Genomic DNA, 19,083 nt, shown 5'->3' with positions numbered 1-19,083 from the left:
TATTTATTTTATTGTAGCATCCTGGTGGAGAGGAGGTGCTCTTTGAGCAAGCTGGAGGAGATGCCACAGAAAGCTTCGAAGATGTGGGACATTCAACTGATGCCAGAGAGATGCTGACACAGTATTTTATTGGAGAACTTGATTTGGTACAGAATATAATTCATTTGGGGCTCCTGATTTAAAAAAATATATATATATATCCCTTTTTAAGTTTTTCAAATTTACACTTGAGTCTTGCATCAATTATTTCCTGCGTGTTACCAAAATTACTTTTGATAGTAAGCTGGGATGCACTGTAGCTTTGAAAAAAGATATTTGTATGTATTGTTTTTCCCTGTCACCTGTATCTCACAGCATTCTCGGTCAGGAGGATGCTTGCTCCCAGGCTATAAACTTTGGTGATCTGAACTGATAGATTTGGAGCAGGCATGGGTGGGGAATGCTTGAGGCTGAGTCACTTCAACATTTCCTGTCTTCCCTCCTTTTTTTGAATGGGGAGGGGAAGGGTAAGGTCCAAATGTTCCACTTGAGCTTAAAGACTTGATGGAAAGAACCTGTCCCAGCTCTCCGTGGGGCAACATGCTAGCTAAAGGCCAGCTACATTTAGTTTCACTCAGGACTGTGAAGGTGTGGAGAAATCGGAATTTCTTTCTTGATTAAATGGGGCCCATTCCATTAACTTGATGCTAATCATAGTAAGGTGAAAGGAGCTATGCATCTTTTTTGCTTCTGTATATGTAGTATTCACCTTCAGGTAATAACATTATGGGGGAAAATTTGGGTCGTTTGCACCTTCCGCAAACTACTTTTTGCCTGGGTGTGGTGCCGTTGCCGACTCCTGTGAAATTTCACGGAAACATCGCGGTGGTGCCACTGCGCCAGCGATGACATTGTCATCACCTTGTGCCGCGACCTGTTTTAGTCCCAGAACAAAAATTCGGTAGCGCCCCATGAAGCTGCCGCGAGCGATGCCCATGATCGTTTTGGGGGACACATACTGGGCTGTAGGCCGCTCGCGGGGCGAAAATTAAAGGTGGTGTGGCAGTGAGGAAAAAAAAATGGCTGACCTACCGGTTGCGGCTTTCTTGATTGCAGATCGTGGGGTCTATGCACTCCGCTTGTGTGCAGGACTGCTGCCGTGACGCCCTGCTCCCTGGTAGTCCAGCAATGGCCCCGTCTCCCTCCCGCAGAGTCAGCAGTGTGGCCCTCCCCTTTAATGGAAAGGGAGGGCCCGGTCTTCCCGGCAGTGCTACACGTCCCACCGCGTTGCGCTGGAAATATTGCATCCCTTTGCGTCCCGGTCCCGTCCCCGAGATAAGTGGAGCATGATATTTTGCACTCCCCTTCTCGGGGGTGGAAAGCCCAATATAGTTTGCGGGAGTTCCTGCGTCTGGCACAATAACTCCCGTCTCGCGACTGTTACCCCCCCCCCCCCCCCCCGTACCAAATTTTTGCACGTTTGAATTTTTAAATTAATCTCTCTCGTCAACCACATTGGCTCTGACTGACAATTTCTCTCCTTTCTTTTATATAGGCTGATCGAAGAAAGGAAAATTCTAAGGTAAGGCTAGTTTTGTCAGGCATCATATTGATTGTGAATAAATATCTCGAGTACTGTATAATTTCAACAATGTATCTGACTTTTATTTGATAATGTGTGCTGGAAAGAAATACTGTTGGTAATATGGTGAAGGCCTGTTATAGTCACTTCCAGTTTGCCAATTAAAAGAAATGGCAAATGATCTAACAGATCTTTGAAGATACCACTGGGTGGAATTTATAGGGAGGTATTTCATACCAATATCATTAAGCCATCATTCACATCTTATATTCTATGTAATTGGTAAAGTTGAAAACATTTTTGATTACACTGCCCATTTAAAGCATTGTATTGGTACAAACGCTACTTTCAGTAGTAATACAGATATGACATCCGGAAACCTCTGGATCGAGGCCGTTCAGGATTCCGGGTATTTCCGGATTTCGGAACATTCTTTACCTGGGCCGAGGAAGGGAGGTCAGTCGGGACGCCCGAGGTCGGGGAGAGTCAGTCAATCAGTCGGTCGGGTGGAGGCTAGGTCGAGGCCGGTCGGGCCGAGGCAAGGTTGGGCCGCCGAGGTGGGTGAGTCCGGATTTCAGAACATTTTCTGGTTTCTGGACGTCCCCGCCACAGATTGACCCGGTGTCTGGATTCCAGATTTTAGACGTCGCACCTGTATCTGATTAAACAGCGCACAAAATATTTGCTTTAGTATTTTTCAGAAATATTCTTCAAATCACTGATGGTGACCTTCCCTTAATGTACTTAAAAGATTTCCTCTTTCACTGCTTTCATGGGTTACATTTGGTTATCTTTCAGTGGCTTCCTTCACAAAATCTGTGTTTTGTGCAAGAAACTTTTTTTTAAACTTTGAATTCCTTTCCACCAGAAGAAAAAGAAAACAACTGGTCATCTTTACAGAATTTGGCTCGGTCTTAATAGGAACAAGTGTCAGCCATTTGGTTTATCAAGCTCCCTCTGCTTTTTTTTTGTTAGCCATGGCAGTTCTGCTTTTAGTTCTGCCTTGTTACAATATCATTTACATACCATTTGTATGTCCCTTCTATTTTCAGTGATATTAAGCACAGTTAATAACATTTTCAAGTGTCATTCAGTACAGTGCACATGTGTAGATCACAAGATCTATTCAGATAAAGAAAACCCTTCAGGCCATTTGATCTCAACTTATCAGAATGCCAACCCTACTGTGCCCATTAAAATATCTAACTGTTCCTTAAATGTTTGCAGTGACCTGGCCTCAATCACCAATCCGAGCAATCTAATTCCAGCTTAATGTAAAATACTTCTTGCCAATTCTCAACAACCTTGAACCTGTGCCCTTGAGCCTACAGTTACAGTTCTATTGAATAGATCAATTAAATGATCGATCTTCACGTATTACAAAGCCTGTCTTCATGTGGTTTTGTGTCTGCAGGAGGCCCAGTCAGCTTTGGCTTGGTGGTAGTACACTCTCCTCGGAGTCAGGAGTTTGAGCATTCAAGTCCCACTCCAGAGGCTTGGCACAAGACCTAGTCTGACACTCCTGTACTGAGGAAGTGCTATACTGTTGGAGGTGCTGTCTTTCAGATGAGACATTAAACTGAAGTCCAGTTTGCTCCCTCGGGTGAACATAAAAGATCCCATGGCACTATTTTGAATAAGAGCAGGGGAGTTCTCCCCAGTGTCCTATCCAGTATTTTATCTCATCACTAAAACAGATTATTTGGTCATTCTTGTATTGCTGTTTGTTGGATCTTGTGTGAAAATTGGCTCCCATGTTTCCTACATTACAACAGTAACTACACTTCAAAACTAATTTGACTAAAGCAACTTGAAACATCTTGAGGTTGTGAAAGGCACTATATAAATGCAAGACCTTCTTTGTGTATTTGTATGTAATTACATTTTAAGTCCTAGAATGTTTTACAATTTGTGGGTAATGAGTTTTGATGGCTATAATGTTTACATTCTAACTAAACTGCTTGGATTTTTTGGGGGGAGTTTACCAAGCCACGAAGGCTGAATTGAATGAGTGTATTTTGATTCCCTGCTTGGTATTTTATTTTCTTTAGAAATTGCAGTTCTGAATAACTTCAGATGAACATGCTAAACAATGTTTTCCTTTTCCCCCCACAGGATGTTTTAATCACAACATCATCAAGCCATTCCAGGTACAGTAGGCTTAAATAACACTGGGTGCCATGCAACGTTCCCTCTAAGCTGCACGGCTGCGCAGTGGTCTGCTGTTCCTGTGCAGCCCGGGACTGGTTTTTCCAATGTGAAACGTTGGGACTGCACACCCAAATAAATAAATGTGGTATAACACTGCTTGTCACAATGTCATGAACCCCACTGGAATGAGCGCTCATCTAAATTTGCTTCTTGCAGTTAATCATGCATAGTGACTATTTAAATTTGAGCCCAACAGACTATCGGCACCAGTTGATACACTTTCAAAATTCTTCAGTGGAATGAAGAACAAAATAAAAATTACTTATTGCTGGGGGATAGCTCTGTGCAGGAACATGGAAAACTTTAAAAAAAAACTATATTAAATAGATGTAAGCTGAGAATAAGCAAAAGAAAAATAAGTGCAAGTTAAACAAACAGTTCCCAGACAGGATGAAAAGTGAATTTAATATGAAAAGCAAGAAGAAAAACATTCTACACAAAGCCAAAAGGGAGGGTAGAACTTTTGGGAGAATGGGATAAATGTAGCAAAGGATGTTGAGCAATAAGAAGTAGTATTAGCTTGGTTAATTTGCTAACATTCTTGCCGGAGTTAGACTATTGTGCTTCGAGCCTCATACCTAGCATTTGAGCACATTAACCTAAGCGGACACTCCATTGCAGTCCTGATACAACAAATTTTATAGTACAATGAATCTATTACAGAAAGCTACATAGAAAAAGTACTTGATACGTTAAAGAACTTAAGATTAACAACTCCCCTGGTCAGATATCTTTGGGTGTTCAAGGAGTAAGTTATGATACCATAATTATAGCCATGAAAGATTTATTAGGTACGAGTGCAGCTTTACAGAATTGAAGGCAGGCAAAAGTAATAGTCCCCACCACTTAGACTGTCTGTGCTTGGCATGGGCAGCTGTCTATATTGAGCAAATGATACTAACCATTTGTTATCACCATGGACATCAATTACAAAGGTGCTGCTTAAGGTGGGCTGGCTATTTTGTGACGTTCAGTATTTTGCAATTTAAAAGCTTCACTGATTTTAGGCAAAGTCACATCTTTAGGCAGCTTCAATCAACTGTCTGCACTCTCAGCTATGGGAGGCAGTTGAAAAGTGGAGACTTCCGGCAGATTTAGAATTACTGTCTGAATTGTTTTAGCATGAACACATGCTATATGCAATGCTATTGGCTGGGAGTGACAGTCGACTTATCACTTTCAATGTTGACTGGGAAAAACAATGAACAAATAAAGTTAAATATCGGGGCACATAACTAGATTGTGAACTTTAAAGTCTACAGAAGGTATACTGTGACTTTATGATGTGCTGATCAGACCACACTTGGAATAGTGTGCATAAATTTGGTCACACTTCAAGAAGAACGCATTGGGGAGAGAGTGCACAGAAAAACAACATAGAAGATTGCAAAGTGCTGCAGTACAGCAGGATCTGGGGGTACTTGTGCATGAAACATAAGGCTAGTATGCAGGTGCTGCAAGTGATCAGGAAGGCCAATGGAATCTTGGCCTTTATTGCAAAGGGGATGGAGTATAAAAGCAGAAGTCTTGTTACAGCTGTACAGGGTATTGGTGAGGCCACACCTTGAATACTGTGTGCAGTTTTGGTTTCCGTATTTACGAAAAGATATACTTGCTGTGGAGGCAGTTCAGAGAAGGTTCACTAGATTGACCCTGGGGATGAGTGGGTTGACTTATGAGGAAAGGTTGAGTAGGTTGGGCCTCTATTCATTGGAATTCAGAAGAATGAGAGGTGGTCTTATCGAAACGTATAAGATTATGAGGGGGCTTGACAAGGTGGATGCAGAGAGGATGTTTCCACTGATGGGGGAGACTAGAACTAGAAGGCATGATCTTGGGATAAGGGGCTGCCCATTTAAAACTGATGAGAAATTTCTTCTGAGGGTTGTGAATCTGTGGAATTTGCTGCCACAGAGAGCTGTGGAGGCTGGGACATAAAATAAATTTAAGGCAGAAATAGACAGTTTCTTAGACAATAAGAGGTTATGGGGAGCGGGCAGGGAAGTGGAGCTGAGTCCATGATCGGATCAGCCATGATCTTATTGAATGGCGTAGCTGGCTTGAGGGGACATATGGTCTACTCCTGCTCTTATTTATTATGTTATGTAAAATGTCTATCAAGTGTAAAGGGAGATGTGAAGAATGAGCAGATTAGAGAAACTTCAGCTCTGCCAACAAAATAAAGTTTAGTGAGGACCTCAATGAAATATGAACCAGCATAGATAGGTGAATCCGGAATGTGAGTCAGCCCAGTAAGAGAAGATAGGAATTTAACTAAGTGAAAACTAATTTCAGCCGAATATTTTAATTAAAAATACTTGAAGGGTGAAAAATGTTTGGAATAATTGATCAGACATTAGAGTTTAAAATGAAACTGGGTGCTAAGCTCATTGAATTGTAGTATTAAAGGGGTGAGCTTTAAAAAGGCCTTTTCTTGTCCTTAGGTTTTCCTTATTTTCTTAATGTAGCTTAATGGGGTGTTTTTTTTTACCTCCACCTCTTCCCTTCTCCAAAGCAGAGGTTCAGCTACCATTAGCACATGGGTTTTCCTTAAATGTATATTTGTATATCTTGAATTCATGAAGTGCATCACCAAGCACTAGCAAAATGCCAATGGTAGGAAGAAAAACTCCATTTCTATTAAATTGTCTTCATTATTAGTGGTCAACTTTGGGACCCTTACCTTGCATTCATTTTGCTCATTGAGATGTCTGCAGTCTCCCACCACAACTGTTAGTAATCCCAGGGATTTGCTCCGCAGGGAGTGAGTGGCAGTTAATCGTTGAATGATCTGCGTGTGCCACTGGGTTGTTTTTTTTTGTATTCCTGTCCAAGTACTTTGTTTGAGTTGCTGTCTAAAATTGGAAATAAATCTTCCATTCTTTCCAAAAGGGGGGGAAAAAAATCACAATTTATTCTAACCAATTGATGAGTTGCATCTCTGGCTTTTTCTATACATGTCTGCACTAGTTTAATTCACATCAGCAAAAATAAAGCTTCAGGTTTACATAAGAACATAAGAAATAGGAGCAGGCCATATAGCCCCTCGATCCTGCTCTGCCATTTTATACGATCATGGCTGATCCGATCATGGATTCCGGTCCACTTCTCTGCCCTCTCCCCATAACCCCTTATCCCCTTATTGTTTAGGAAACTGTCTATTTCTGTCTTAAATTTATTTAATGTCCCAGCTTCCACAGCTCTGAGGCAGTGAATTCCACAGATCCACAACCCTCAAGAAATTTCTCCATCTCAGTTTTAAATGGGTGGCCCCTTATTCTAAGGTTATGCCCTCTAGTTCTAGTCTCTGCCATCAGTGGAACTATCCTCTCTGCATCCACCTTGTCAAGCCCCCATAATCTTATATGTTTCGATAAGATCACCTCTCATTCTTGTCCAATGAGTAGAGGCCCAACTTACTCAACCTTTCCTCATAAATCAACCCTCTCATCTCTGGAATCAACCTTGTGAACCTTCTCTGAACTGCCTCCAAAGCAAGTATATCCTTTCTTAAATATGGAAACCAAAACTGCACGCAGTATTCCAGGTGTGCCCTCATCACTACCCTGTACAACTGTAGTAAGACTTCCCTGCTTTTATACTCCATCCCCTTTGCAATAAAGGCCAAGATTCCATTGGCCTTCCTGATCACTTGCTGCACCTGCATACTAACCTTTTGTGTTTCACACACAAGTACTCTGGTCCTACTGTACTGCAGTAGTTTGCAATCTTTCTCCATTTAAATAATAACTTGCTCTTTACAGCAATGTGTATATATTTTAATTGGATCACTAACCAGAAGGTATGTTTTCTTTTCTAGTTGGTGGACAAACTGGTTGATTCCTGCCTTTGCAGCTGGTGTTGTAGGACTCATGTACCGCTTCTACCTAGCAGAGACCAGAACTTCATCCTGAAGCATTTTTTACATTTTTTGTGTGGGCTGGAGGAGGTACCCACTGAGTGGTGCCAGTAACACCCCATGTCTTCAAAGTTTTATCGATAATAATTGGATATTATATAATTATGTATTTAATTTCAATGCTAGACCTGTAAGAATTTGTTAATTGTCACTTTTTTCTATTCTATGCACTAATTAGTGAAGTAAATTCAGTATGTTATGCTAGAGTTTTACAAGGAGTATACAACCAATTCAACAATGGAAATTTATTTTACTTGGGAGTCCTGTTTTCCTATTTCTGGCTCATTGTAAGGGGAAAATATGCAAGTCCACTTTTGAATGAAGAGCACATCGGGTATTGAAGAATTGTTTTATACTGATGTTGCACATGCCCATCCATTGAGCCTCTGATAAACATGAGCATTGTGTACACAACTGAACTATATAAATACTTAACATACAAGTTCAATTTATTTTCTATTCCTTCCCTTCCTTCCTCTTTACTGAATAGTGAATTACTGCCCAAACAGTTTATTACTGGTTTATGTCCAGTGTAAAAGATTTAAAAAAAAACAATGGCTTGTAGCTCACATGGTTATTAATACCAATTTTTTAAAAGTTTAACATGGATCCCATGAAACACTCGCCTATTAAGTTTCTCGAGCTCATAACAAAATTAAATGTACAGCGAAAAATATTTTGCAGTTGATACTTTTTTCTTGTCACCTTCAAGGTGTACAGGATAACGCATGCTGGATGCAGTTCCATGGATGGTGATAGCTCACTGGTACCTCACCCAAGCATCTATTCTTCATGTGGACAGCAAATTGGCAGGCTGTTTGACCTTTGGGGCAGTCACAGCTGACTTTAATCTTGTCCAAGCACACTATCTGTAATGCACCTTCCAGTGGGAGCTGCTGGCTAGTGATCCGGCTGAGGTGGGGTTCTCTCATTTTCTTTGGTCTCCCTCCTTGGCTCAATAATGGAGGCAGTTGCAGTGGCTCTCACTACTGCCTGTCTTAGATTGGGCAACTTCCTATAGATGAAAGATCTATTTACCCACTGGGCCATAAGGACAATCTAACTATTACAGTTGTCTTTAAGTAATGTGGTTTGGTGCACTGTGCCACAGTGGAAATGTTCTTGCCTCCAATCCCTTACACAAGTTATTTTCTTAAGGAGAAAGTTGAAGAGTGAAGGCCAAGCACAGGAGAGTCCATTGCACCTTGTAATATCTAAGCTGCTCTTCTCCTCTTTCCCTTCTACTCCTTATTGGAACCAAAATGGTTCCCTGATGACACAGCACTGACCAAACCTGTATGTGAATCCTGATGAAGCTAATTAATGCAGGTAGTTATTCTTGCATGCATTGTTTCAGATTATTAATCTTCGTTACTAATTAAATTGTTTCCATTATATGAAGTTTACTGTAATGTATACATTTTGTATTTGTCTGCTGAGTCTACAAGAGCCTGGGTTATATATTCAGTTCATGTCTATAACTGGATCTCTTTGCATCAGTAAGTTTTCAGTAGTGTCCCAAATTGACTGTTCACATATAAAAGCTGTTGGATATTTCCTGCATTATCAGTACAACACTTTTTGTTGCAACCATAATGCAGTGTCTTCTGGTAATAATTCACGCCACAGTTTAACTGAAATTCTTCAAGGTGGCCAATCATCTGATGAACTACCAAATATAATGCCTTCTGACAATTACGCATGAAAGGCAATTCACATGCTTGCCTACAGAACTAATGTTCATTAATATTCTTTAATTTATTATAATAGCTGCTGTACAGATAATGCAGAATTAAGTGTATTTTATTTAATGCAAAAATATCCAGCTATAATATTTTCAGGAACAGCTACATACAATTATTGTGCATCATCTATACCTTGCATGTGGTGGTGAGCACTTTTTGGGGGGTGACTGCATAAAACACTTAACTACACAATGTTTATTGCAATAATTTTAATTTTGCTCCACTGACTTTTAGTTTGTGTTTTCAACCTGCCCATACATGGATTTAATTCTCATAAATCTGTTTACTGTATTGTGTAACGTCTGAATTAATGAGCAAGTGCTCAGTCTATATAAATACTCATTCCTTTTTCCGAACAGTTGTAAAAATGATCAGTGATCTAATTGCTAATATGACTTGAACTTGGGTTCATTTATGCATTTTTATTCCTGTTTCCTAAAAAAGAAATAATTACTGCAATATAGCCTTACTGTTGGTGATCTGATTTATTAAGAAAAGTACAGTATCCCTTTTTGTTTTGCCTGTCGTGGCCTACTCAATGGGCTTTGTAACTTTCACCTCACAGTTGATGTTTTGCTGGTCCAGTCAAAATAACGTTTACAGGCCTGATTTTTTTTTTTGAAATGTCAACAGGTTTACAGGAGCACTGCCATTCGCTTTTAAACTCAAAGCGAACACACACGGATTGTCTGGTAGTTTGAGTAGCTAAGAATTTGACTACCAAAAGACCCAAAGCTGAAATCCTTTTTGTTGCGAGGTCTGTTGCTCTACTTGAGTTTTCAAGCTCTGTTGTTTAGCCAAGCATCCACCTTCACACAAAAGGTTACTGTACAAGATAAATGTTCACGGGGTTGGGGGTTATATATTAGCATGGATAGAGGATTGGCCAGAGAACAGAGTTGGGATAAATGGTTCATTCTCTGGTTGGCAACCAGTAACTAGTGGGGTGCCACAGGGATCAGTGCTGGGACCCCAACTATTTACAATCTACATTAGCGACGTGAAGAGACGGAGTGTAACGTAGCAAAGATGGGAAGAAAAGCAATGTGTGAGGAGGACACAAAAAATCTGCAAAAGGACATAGACAGGCTAAGTGGGTAAAAATTTGGCAGATGGAGTATAATGTTGGAAAGTGTGAGGTCATGCACTTTGGCAGAAAAAAATCAAAGAGCAAGTTATTATTTTAAATGGAGAAATATTGCAAAGTGCCGCAGTACAGTGGGACCTGGGGGTACTTGTGCATGAAACACAAAAGGATAGTATGCAGGTACAGCAGGTGATCAGGAAGGCCAATGGTATCTTGGCTTTTATTGCAAAGAGCTTGGAGTATAAAAGCAGGGAAGTTTTGCTACAACTATATAAGGTATTGGTGAGGCCACACCTGGAATACTGCATGCAGTTTTGGTTTCCATATATACGAAAGGATATACTTGCTTTAGAGGCTGTTCAGAGAAGGTTCACTCGTTTGATTCTGGGGATGAGGGGGTTGACATGAGGAAAGGTTGAGTAGGTTAGGCCTCTACTCATTGGAATTCAGACGAATGAGAGATGATCTTATCGAAACGTATAAGAATATGAGGGGATTTGACAAGGTGGATGCAGAGAGGATGTTTCCATTGATGGGGGAGACTAGAACTAGAGGGCATGATCTTCGAATAAGGGGCTGCCCATTTAAAACAGATGAGGAGAAATTTCTTGAGGGTTGTAAATCTGTGGAATTCACAGCCTCAGAGCTGTGGAAGCTGGGACACTGAATAAATTTAAGACAGAAATAGACAGTTTCTTAAACGATAAGGGGTTATGGGGAGCGGGCAGGGAAGTGGAACTGAGTCCATGATCAGATCAGCCGCGATCTTACTGAATGGCGGAGCAGGCTCGAGGGGCTGTATGGCCTACTCTTGTTCCTATTTCTTATATTCACTGGGACTGGAAAATTTAAAACACAAAATTCCTGCTGTGATCATGCCTCCTGTTGTCCAATGGCATATTATGATTTTGATATAAATGGAAGTCTAAACTTTTCTAACCTGTTATTGTATGGGTGAAGCAGTAACTGAGCAATTGCAAATAAAGATAAAGTAAAGTTTTCTCCCTTTAAAACTACCTACCTTAAAACTATCTAACTGACCATTCATGTTTGGCCTTGATGAATTAGTAGGTTTATTTGGTTACTGAGGCGGTTGAGGAATGATGGCCAACCCAATCCTGTCCTTGATATCGATACATAGGCACACTTCCAGCAGGGATCACTGGATAGTAATTTGAGTGAAACTGAGCCGATTTTCTCTAACTGTGGGGCATTGAGCCAGTTGTGTCTCTTCAGTTGTGCTGCTATATTTGTGATCAGTTAACCCATCATAGTCTGGAAATTAAACCTGGTAATATAATAAGCTGTTTGGCTCAACTACTCACTGGGTAAACTCATACCTTCAATTTAATTTATTTTTAATTGTCCGAACAAAGTCCAGCAGTCAAGATTCTTGCACACTTATGAACATTAAAAATCCGCATGTAAAACTTTTATCAATTCTGATTGATCAATCTCAGTAGTGCTGCTAGATGAGAGACCTTTTATTGTGGAACATAATTTGCCATTTGTAAAATTTGAGTGACAATTGGTTTCGAAGTTAGAAGTGATCTGTATGCCCGTAAAATTTAGTGACCTTTTTTTTAAGCCCTGTTTCCTTTTCCTATTGCAGTGGTGGAGTTTTCCAAGACATACACCTACTGCTTCTGAATTGTTACTGCACAGATAATTAACTATGTTTTTAAAAAAAAACTAAGTATGTGTCTGTCTGAAACAGTAAGCAGATTGACAGAGAACTATCACCACAATAATTGCAAATATGTGTTCTATATACAGTCACTTTTGTCAAATTTCAAAATGACTCCAACTTTAAAAAAAAAAAATTTAACCTATGCAGGTCAAAAGAAATGCTGTATTGGAGCACACTAACATTTTGTTTTGCTTATCAATACAAGAATGAATGTTTTTGGGCTTGTACGTACTGTGAACATTTTTCTGTGGTATCTGCTTTAAATTAGGGAAGAAATCATGGGTGCTAATTATCTGTCACATTTGTACTGTATCTTTAGACTTTTCTTTCAAATGTCTTGGTTTATAACATTTTGAAGTCTATTTGATCTCCCAATGTATTGTATGAACTATATATTTATATATTCCCTGCTATCTGATTGCTTATCTACCTGTATCACAGATCTCTTAACTTTATAATAAATGGGAAGAAACTATCTAACCCTCCCCCTTCCAATTTATATTCGACCATTAACCCTGGCAATACAATTTTGAAGGAATTTATTTTGGAGCTGGATCAAGAAATGCAATTGAAAAGCTCCATAAATTAATTTGTTACGTTTATTTCTTGTTACACTGGACCCCTGGTTATCTGGGACCAATGGGCAGCAGTAATTCTGTTGCTTTGCACAGGGTTCAGAAATCTAGATGTAACAGTAGCACCTACACTTTTAACAGTGTATAAGAAGAATTACTCCCTCTCACCTCAAAGCAAGTACATAAATCTGGATAGATGGAGCAATCCTGCTTCTGTGATTAACAAATACAATACTAATATGCTGCCCTGGCTCACCTGTTCTCTGGTGGTGACTGGAACATAGAAGAATTCATTTGGACAAGTAAATTACCACAAATAGCATGTCTCCATCAAACAAGCAATTAGGGATGCGTGCAATAAAGGTACAGCAGTTATCATGGGCGACTTTAATCTACATATAGATTGGGCTAACCAAACTGGTAGCAGTAGGGTGGAGGAGGAGTTCCTGGACTGTATATTAAGGATGGATTTCTAGACCAATATGTCGAGGAACCAACTAGAGGGCTGGCCATCTAAGACTGGGTGACGTGTAATAGAAACATAGAAAATAGGTGCAGGAGTAGGCCGTTCGCCCCTGCACCACCATTCAATGAGATCATGGCTGATCATTCCTTCAGTACCCCTTTCCTGCTTTCTCTCCATACCCCTTGATCCCTTTAGCCATAAGGGCCATATTTAACTACCTCTTGAATATATCCAATGAACTGGCATCAACAACTCTCTCTGGCAGGGAATTCCACAGGTTAACAACTCTGAGTGAAGAAGTTTCTCCATCTCAGTCCGAAATGGCCTGCCCCTTATCCTGGACTGTGGCCCTGGTTCTGGACTTCCCCAACATCGGGAACATTCTTCCCGCATCTAACCTGTCCAGTCCCGTCAGAATCTTGCATGTTTCTATGAGATCCCCTCTCATCCTTCTAAACTTGTGTATAAAGGCCCAGTTGATCCAGTTTCTCCTTGTATGTCACTCCAGCCATCCCGGGAATCAGTCTGGTGAGCCTTTGCTGCACTCCCTCAAGAGCAAGAATGTCCTTCCTCAGATTAGGAGACTAAAACTGAACACAATATTCCAGGTGAGGCCTCACAAAGCCCCTGTACAACTGCAGTAAGACTTCCCTGCTCCTATACTCAAATCCCCTAGCTATTGAAGGCCATCATATCATTTGCTGCCTTCACTGCCTGCTGTACCTGCATGCCAACTTTCAATGACTGATGAACCATGACACCCAGGTCTCGCTGCACCTCCCCTTTTCCTAATCTGTCGCCATTCAGATAATATTCTGCCTTCGTGTTTTTGCCCCCAAAGTGGATAACCTCACATTTATCCACATTTATACTTCATCGGCCATGTATTTGCCCATTCGCTTAACCTGTCTACATCACCCTGCAGCCTCTAAGCATCCTCCTCACCGCTCACACCGCCACCCAGTTTAGTGTCATCTGCAAACTTGGAGATATTACACTCAATTTCATCACCTAAATCATTAATGTATATTGTAAAGAACTGGGGTCCCAGCACTGAGCCCTGCGGCACTCCACTAGTCACTACCTGCCATTCTGAAAAGGACCAGTTTATCCCGACTCTCTGCTTCCTGTCTGCCAACTAATTCTCTCTCCACGTCAGTATATTACCCCCAATACCATGTGCTTTGATTTTGCACACCAATCTCGCGTAGGACCTTGTCAAAAGCCTTTTGAAAGTCCAAAAACACCACATCCACTGGTTCTCCCTTGTCCACTCTACTAGTTACATCCTCACAAAATTCTAGAAGATTTGTCAAGCATGATTTCCCCTTCATATCCATGCTGACTTGGACCGATCCTGTCGCTTTCCAAATGTGCTGCTACTTCATCCTTAATGATTGATTCCAACATTTTCCCTACTACTGATGTCAGGCTTAACCGGTCTATAATTACCCGTTTTCTCTCTTTTATTTTAAAAAGTGGTGTTACATTAGCTACCCTCCAGTCCATAGGAACTGATCCAGAGTCGATAGACTGTTGGAAAATGATCACCAATGCATCCACTATTTCTAGGGCCACTTAAGTACTCTGGGATGCAGACTATCAGACCCTGGGGATTTATCGGCCTTCAATCCCATCAATTTCCTTAACACAATTTCCCGGTCCCCTCGTACATCTGGAAGGTTATTTGTGTCCTTCGTGAAGATGGAACCAAAGTATTTGTTCAATTGGTCTGCTATTTCTTTGTTCCCCATTATAAATTCACCCGAATCTGACTGCAAGGGACCTACGTTTGTCTTCACTAATCTTTTTCTCTTCACATATCTATAGATCTCATGAGAAAGGACTAATTAGCAATCTTATTGTGCGAGACCTCTTGGGGAAGAGTGACCATAATATGGTAGAATTCTTTATTAAGATGGAGAGTAACACAGTTAATTCAGAGACTAGGGTCCTGAACTTAAGGAAAGGTAACTTCGATAGTATGAGACGTGAATTGGCTAGAATAGACCGGTGAATGATACTTAAAGGGTTGACGGTGGATATGCAATGGTGAACATTTAAAGATCACATGGATAAACTTCAACAATTGTACATCCCTGTCTGGAGTAAAAATAAAACTAGGAAGGTGGCTCAAACTGTGGCTAACAAAGGAAATTAGGGATATTATTAAATCCAAGGAAGAGGCATATAAATTGGCCAGAAAACACAGCAAACCTGAGGACTGGGAGAAATTTAGAATTCAGCAGAGGAGGACAAAGGGTTTAATTAGGAGGGGAAAAATAGAGTATGAGAGGAAGCTTGCTCGGAACATAAAAACTGACTGCAAAAGCTTCTATAGATATGTTAAGAGAAAAAGATTGCTAAAGACAAAAGTCGGTCTCTTGCAGTCAGAATCAGGTGAATTTGTAGTGGGGAACAAAAAAATGGCAGACCAATTAAACAAATACTGTGGTTCTGTCTTCACGAAGGAAGACACAAATAACCTTCCGGAAATACTAGGAGACCGAGGGTCTAGCGAGAAGGATGAACTGAAGGAAATCCTTTAGACAGGAAATTGTTAGGGAAATTGATGGTATTGAAGGCCAATAAATCCCCAGGGCCTGATAATCTGTATCCCAGAGTACTTAAGTGGCCCTAGAAATAGTGGATGCATTGGTGATCATTTTCCAACAGTCTATCGACTCTGGATCGGTTCCTATGGACTGGAGGGTAGCTAATGTAACACTTTTTTTTAAAAAAGAAGGGAGAGAGAAAATGGGGAATGAAAGACCAGTTAGCTTGACATCTGTAGTGGGGAAAATGTTGGAATCAATTATGAAAGATGAAATAGTGCATTTGGAAAGCAGTGACAGGATCGGTCCAAGTCAGCATGGATTTATGCAAGGGAAATCATGCTTGACAAATCTTCTAGAATTTTTTGAGGATGTAACTAGTAGAGTGGACAAGGGAGAACCAGTAGATGTGGTGTATTTGGACTTTCAAAAGGCTTTAGACAAGGTCCCACATGAGTTTGGTGTACAAAATTAAATCACATGGTATTGGGGGTAATATATCGACGTGGATAGAGAACTGGTTGGCAGACGGGAAGCAGAGTCGGGATAAACGGGTCCTTTTCAGAATGGCAGGCAGTGACTAGTGGGGTGCCGCAGGGCTCAATGCTGGGACTCCAGCTATTTACAATATACATCAATGATTTAGATGAAGGAATTGAGTGTAATATCTCCAAGTTTGCAGATGACACTAAGCTGTGAGGAGGATGCTAAGAGGCTGCAGGGTGACTTGGACAAGTTAGGTGAGTGGGCAAATGCGTAGCAGATGCAGTATAATGTGGATAAATGTGGTGGCAAAAAATCTGAATGCCGGCAGATTAGGAAAAGGGGAGGTCACCGAGATCTGGGTGTCATGGTACATCAGTCATTGAAGGTTGGCATGCAGGTACAGCAGGTGGTGAAGAAGGCAAATGGCATGTTGGCCTTCATAGCGAGGGGATTTGAGTATAGGAGCAGGAAGGTCTTACTGCAGTTGTATAGGGCCTTGGTGAGGCCACAGCTGGAATATTGTGTTCAGTTTTGGTCTCCTAATCTGAGGAAGGACGTTCTTGCTATTGAGGGAGTGCAGCGAAGGTTCACCAGACTGATTCCAGGGATGGCTGGACTGACATATGAGGAGAGACTGGGCCTTTATTCACTGGAGTTTAGAAGGATGAGAGGGGATCTCATAGAAACATAAGATTCTGACGGGACTGGACAGGTTAGATACAGGAAGAATGTTCTGAATGTTGGGGAAGTCCAGAACCAGGGGTCACAGTCTAAGGGTAAGGGGTAAGCCATTTAGGACTGAAATGAGGAGAAACTTCTTCAATCAAGAGTTGTTAACCTGTGGAATTCTCTACCGCAGAGAGTTGTTAATGCCAGTTCGTTAGATATATTCAGGAGGGAGTTAGATATGGCCCTTACAACTGAAGGGATCAAGGGGTATGGAGAGAAAGCAGGAAAGGGGTACCGAGGTGAATGATCTTATTGAATGGTGGTGCAGGTTCGAAGGGTCAAATGGCCTCCTGCACCTATTTTTAATGTTTCTACAATTCTCCAGTCAGATTATTTCTGGGCCGCTGAGCAGGTCAATCAGCTCCCTCCAATCTGGTGCAGCAAAGGCTTTCTGGCTGCCCTAGCCCCAAGTTGATTCGGGGTCTGGTATGGGAAGGGCATCACCAGGCTTGTCCAGTTATTTCACAAGAGATGATGTCCTTCCAATGCTTAATGGAAAAATTAGATCTCTTTGAGTAGGATCTGTTCAGGTACCTTTTTTAATCAGGCACTTTCTCCAGAAGTTAGGGATACTCCATTACCTTCAGTTTGAACCAACCCCCTTTCGAGCTACCACTGAAAGGTACCTGTGATGGGAGATTTCAACCAACCCAGCATAAACCGGTTGATGTCCAACTTTAAGCTCGTCAGGGGCCAAGGGCACGTATAAACAGTGGCTTTTAGTTACAATGGATGAGGAAGGGTATTGGCCAGGACACCAGGGATCTTTTACGTCCACCTGAGGGCAGTTGGGGCCTTGGTTTAATGTCTCCACCGAAAGACGGCACAGCACCTCTTGACAGTGCAGCTGATCCAGTACTGCAGTGAAGTGCCAGCCTAGATTATGTGCTCAAGTCAAATGGGACTTGAATGCTTGACTCTGACTTGTGCGAGAGTGCTACCAATGCTTACACTTAAGGTTAATTAGCAAGCTGTCATTGGGCACTACTGTTTGTAACGAAAAATGTCAGAATAAGGGGTTGCTATTTAAAATGGAAAATGAGGAGGAATTTCTTCTGAAGGTTGTGAATCTTTGGAATTCTCTACCCCAAAGAGCTGTGGAGGCTGGGTCATTGAATATATTTAAGGTGGGGACAGACAGATTTTTGAACGATAAGGGAGTCGAGGGTTATGGGGAGCGGGCAGAGAAGTGGAGTTGAGGCCAAGATCAGATCAGCCATGATCTTATTGAATAGAAGAGCAGGCTGGAGAGGCCAAATGGTCGCCTATTATGTTCTTGTGTAATGGCTTGTAATTTGCAGTCAGCAGCGAAGCAAAGGTGTTCACTGCTGCTTCCAAAGTAAGCATCCCTCAGAACTCTCAATCTCTGGCGCGAAGTTTGGCTTTTCTGGCGTATAATTGAAATCAACGCAAATTAATAGGGAATCCCTAATGCAAGCATGCAGTCAATCACAATGCATAATTCTCTCAGACCAGGAATCGGGGAGTAAGATACTTTGATTCTAACTTAAAAAAAAATGTTGGTGCTCTCCTATGGGGAAATGGCAAACCTGAAATAAAGATGAACAAACAAAAAAAATAATTATTTCAAAGTTGCTTACAACTTTTTAAAATTAAAATGAATAAATTTGATACTCCACAATATTAAAATAGCAATCAATACGCTGTTTAAGGCCCCCCGCCCACCTCATAGACCCTTTTGAATTAGGTGTAACGTTTAATGGCGTATTTAATAGCAATATTACCCTGGAAAAGCCAACGTTTTTGTCAGTTACCCTGATTTGACAAATTACACTGATTTTGAGAGTGGGCGGGTGGGAGAGGAGAACGGGAGGGACGCAAAAGCACAGCCACTATTGGAGCTGTGAATAACTGACCGCAACTTCAGGATTTCCATGTTGGGATGCATATGCGCTACAGCCTGAAGTTGCGGTTAGTTCCAATGGGGTAATAACACCAAATGCTGTTCGTTTGCTGTTAATACCCACTGCAAATTCCAAGCCAATATTTTGTCCATGGTTCCTTATTTTTTTTCTTTGTTGTGCTAGTTTAAATTGGG

The 19,083-nt window shown here is 41.2% G+C and overlaps 1 protein-coding gene across 1 annotated transcript in view; it reads left to right on the top strand.

The window, feature by feature from the left end:
• cyb5b (cytochrome b5 type B) overlaps positions 1 to 12,688 on the top strand; it is a 29,162-nt gene extending 16,474 nt beyond the window's left edge. The window contains exons 2-5 of the mRNA XM_070898208.1: positions 18 to 146; positions 1,535 to 1,561; positions 3,677 to 3,711; positions 7,593 to 12,688. Coding sequence (XP_070754309.1) covers positions 18 to 146; positions 1,535 to 1,561; positions 3,677 to 3,711; positions 7,593 to 7,686 — 285 coding nt within the window. The 3' untranslated portion in view covers positions 7,687 to 12,688. The remainder of the gene's footprint in view (positions 1 to 17; positions 147 to 1,534; positions 1,562 to 3,676; positions 3,712 to 7,592) is intronic.
• Positions 12,689 to 19,083: the final 6,395 nt, after the last annotated feature.

The sequence above is a fragment of the Pristiophorus japonicus genome, chromosome 13 (genome assembly GCF_044704955.1).
Source record: "Pristiophorus japonicus isolate sPriJap1 chromosome 13, sPriJap1.hap1, whole genome shotgun sequence".
NCBI lineage: Eukaryota > Metazoa > Chordata > Chondrichthyes > Pristiophoridae > Pristiophorus > Pristiophorus japonicus.
This window is presented reverse-complemented; position numbering and strand designations above follow the sequence as displayed.